Source organism: Ciona intestinalis, unplaced genomic scaffold (assembly GCF_000224145.3).
Source record: "Ciona intestinalis unplaced genomic scaffold, KH HT000232.1, whole genome shotgun sequence".
Lineage (NCBI taxonomy): Eukaryota > Metazoa > Chordata > Ascidiacea > Phlebobranchia > Cionidae > Ciona > Ciona intestinalis.
The window spans coordinates 1-3,452 of NW_004190553.1; the positions used below are offsets into that span (position 1 = coordinate 1).

The 3,452-nt window shown below is 34.5% G+C and overlaps 1 protein-coding gene across 1 annotated transcript in view; it reads right to left on the minus strand.

The window, feature by feature from the left end:
* Window positions 1-223: 223 nt before the first annotated feature.
* Window positions 224-3,452, minus strand: part of LOC100187522 (elongation factor 1-delta) — a gene marked incomplete at its 3' end in the record, with an annotated part of 3,775 nt that continues 546 nt past the window's right edge. The window contains 4 exon segments of the mRNA XM_002119146.5: window positions 224-415; window positions 934-1,077; window positions 1,988-2,089; window positions 3,193-3,348. Of these exon segments, the coding sequence (XP_002119182.3) occupies window positions 224-415; window positions 934-1,077; window positions 1,988-2,089; window positions 3,193-3,324 (570 nt within the window).

Sequence of the window (3,452 nt, forward strand, 5' to 3'; positions counted from 1 at the left end):
TAGAACTGATATTAGTGGCATAATATACTGATGATGTAATTAGCACTCAGTCAAGGACGGAGTCATACTGGCTGCATGGACAACATAAACAAGCAGCCATGTTGGGAAAAATTAAGAGTAATTCCCATGACCTCCTAAGGACCTCGCCCACATAGAATACAATGAAGCAATCAAACCAAATATTTATTAAAAATCGAACAGAACATTCACTTACAGGTTTCACATCCAAGATGATGTTGGACTTTGCAATAAGGGCCGGCTTCTTTGACTTCTTTGCCTTGTAAGCCTCAATTCTCTCTTGTTTTAATCTTTCTGCTTCTTCATTGTCTCCCTCTTCCTCATCTGATCCAAACAAATCAACATCAGAGTCCGAATCATCATCTGAATCTTCAACTCCGTTTTGAGCAGCAGCCTCCTGTTATAAAGACAAATATATCCCGAAATCCCATTATTTTTACGGTTCACAAAAAAGCCTTAATTTGGTAACTTTACTTTGGTGATAAACAAAACCAGAGCAAAAAAAGGAGAGGTAATGATTAGGGATTAAGAATTTAAATAATCCAGTTTTGAGCCGGAGCTACAAACCTATTACAGTATTGTGTTTAAACAAAGTTTCTTTGTGTGACTATATGATTAAAAGCAGAATTAAAAAAATGAGGTAATCATAAGAAACTAAAAGTTTACTACATAAAGAACTTTATTTATATTTGTGTTAGTTCTCATGTATAATCATGGTAATAATGTGATGCTATATTGAAACTGAACTGAGTATTACATCACAAGAAATTAATACATAATATGCACATACACAAACACAGTTGCAATATTTAGTTCTTTGTGAAGAGACTGTTTCAAAAACCAATTTTTCACGGCATTCGTGCGCATTTGAACCACACTTGTTTCTATGGGCTACATCACATGTGTCGTGCTTACCGCTGGTTTGGAAGATGTGGTCGAACCTTTTCCTTCAAGGGCACTGAGGCGTGACTCGAGACTTTCAAACTTCTTGTTCATATTTGTGATTATTCCGGTCAGGTCTTGGACTTGTTTCTTCAGTGATTCAACATCTTCGGAGGACTGGAAGATTGAACAGAGTTTATAAAACATTGAATAAATTTTGATCAGTGGCAGTAGTTTTTTCATTTTAATCACAGGATACCGGGTTCAAAACTTAGTGCGGTTACCACCATGATCATATGTTCTTCAACTTTTGCTTCAATCAACACTAATGAATTATCAAAATTGGAAAAAAAACTTTAAAACAATCACCGTGTCAAGTAATAGAATAGATTGCACATAATAAGACACATGTGTCAAAACTGACTTTTACCATGCAAGGTCGCAAGGATATTAGGTTTAACCATAGTACACTTAAAACACTCTGGTTTTAACCCTTAAAGGGCCTAAACACACCCCACGTCACTTTTATTTTTTATGGTAAATTCATAAAGCGACCGTTTTATTGATTCCAAAAATACTTTGCTTATTAAAATTGGTCCAGTATAGGCGGAGATATTCGTCCTCAAACAGTGATCTCTAGCGCTATCTTTTTTTTACTACGAGCTCTGTGATTGTGACGTAGGAACGTACTAGTCACGTGACTGATTCATTCGTAAAAGCGAAACCTGCGTTTTTTTTTGTGCTTTTTTGCGTTTTTTTTTGTTCTCTCGTTTTTCGCTGAAAACACTGCCTCTCGCCTTTCTGAATGAGAGCGGCCACGCTTCAACAATTTTGTGACGTGTTTGTCACGTGGGTAGTACACTTCTCAATTTTTTTCGCCACGCAACTTTCAAATCAGTTTTTTGAATTTCACGTTGTTTGAGCTGGAATATCTTTGGTTATACAGAACCGATTAAAACAAGTAAGGTGTCGTTGGAATTAGAAAAACACACTCTATCGATTAAAGCGAAGTACATTTGGGGTGTGTTTAGGCCCTTTAAAAACAGTAAACTTTTCACCAATTAACAACTAAACTTTATAAAATCACCGATTTTGAAGAGGAGCCACTTTCTTTCAATGTGTCCTGGATTTTCTTTCGGGCTTCGGCTATTTTTTGAGATACTTCACCACCAGAAGATTGTGTTCCAGCCTGTATAAGATGTTTATGTAGCGAGGTAGGTTGGTGACATATAAGGTCCAACAGTGAAACAAAGACATGCATGAAATTAGCAAATTTTATAGTTTCAATACACATGATTGTCTCATGATCAGTAATGTTGTAAGTTATAATTTTTAACCAAAATGTCTGAAATGAAGACTAATTTCTGTTGGATATAGGAGCTGTAATGTTTTTTTCATTAAACCTGAAAAAATCTTTGTTTTACGCAACTAAACTCAGTACATTATTATAAATGAAAGTTACCATCCAATAATAAAACTAGAAAAATGTTTTGGTCGAAATAAAACTTTTAAAACATTGATAAATGTATAAAATATGCAGTAAATAAAAACAAAAAGCAAGATATTTGACCATGTTAACAACATGCAAACTTAATCATGATCATGAATTATAAAAACTTTTAAACTGAGCACACCACCATAAAAAAATTGTTATAAAAATGGCTGTTATACATTATTGCACACTAGCTTTGGTTAATTAGTGAGGTGTTATTTAGTTGCATGAGGAAAAGTAAAATAGATATCTTTTAAGGGTCCCTAATAAAACTACAGGTTACAAACGGTTGCATGCAATGCCGCGGTTGTAGATATTTTGATTATATCGACCAGAAACGCAACGCGGCCAAGTCCATAACTCAAAAACCATTTGAGGTATCCGACCAAAAGTTAGTTTGTTAAACTCAGATTGTCATTTGATATCTATTGGACAAGGCTGGGTAACGTTTCTGGTTGAAAAAACCAAAACATTTGCAACCGTATGCGGCCAGTAGTTTTATTAGGTACCCATTTTATAATGCTCTAGTAACAAGATTTTGAAAAAATTCTTGTACAAAGATGAATGACCTCGGCGCAAAAATTTTAGAAGAAATTCAACATTGTTTAATACTAATTTGGTTACTTTATCAAAATTTTTGAATACTTCATTTATTTAAATTTACCTAAACACTACTTAATTGGCGTGCTTTATGGGAACAAAATTATGGCAACATAATTAAAAATTTGTAAACAAAAACAAGCGCATGCGTCATACTCTGTAGTCCGGCACAATGCAAAATTAACACCACCATGAATAACCTTTGAAAAGCCTGCCACCTTTTTAACACCCGAACCCCTTACAAGATATTCCTGGTATTTGTCTTCAGCTGCTTCAACTTTTGAACGATCAAACCAAATTCCGGCCTTCATTGCTTCTGCCAACGCTGCCATTTTGAGTTTAATTTATGTGGAGTGCTGTGCAAGAAAAATATTATTAACGAAATGTGTATCCAATCTATTGTTCCTTTAGGAAAAGAAGGATATAAAAGCTTTCTAAAATAAGAAAATATTTGGTGCTA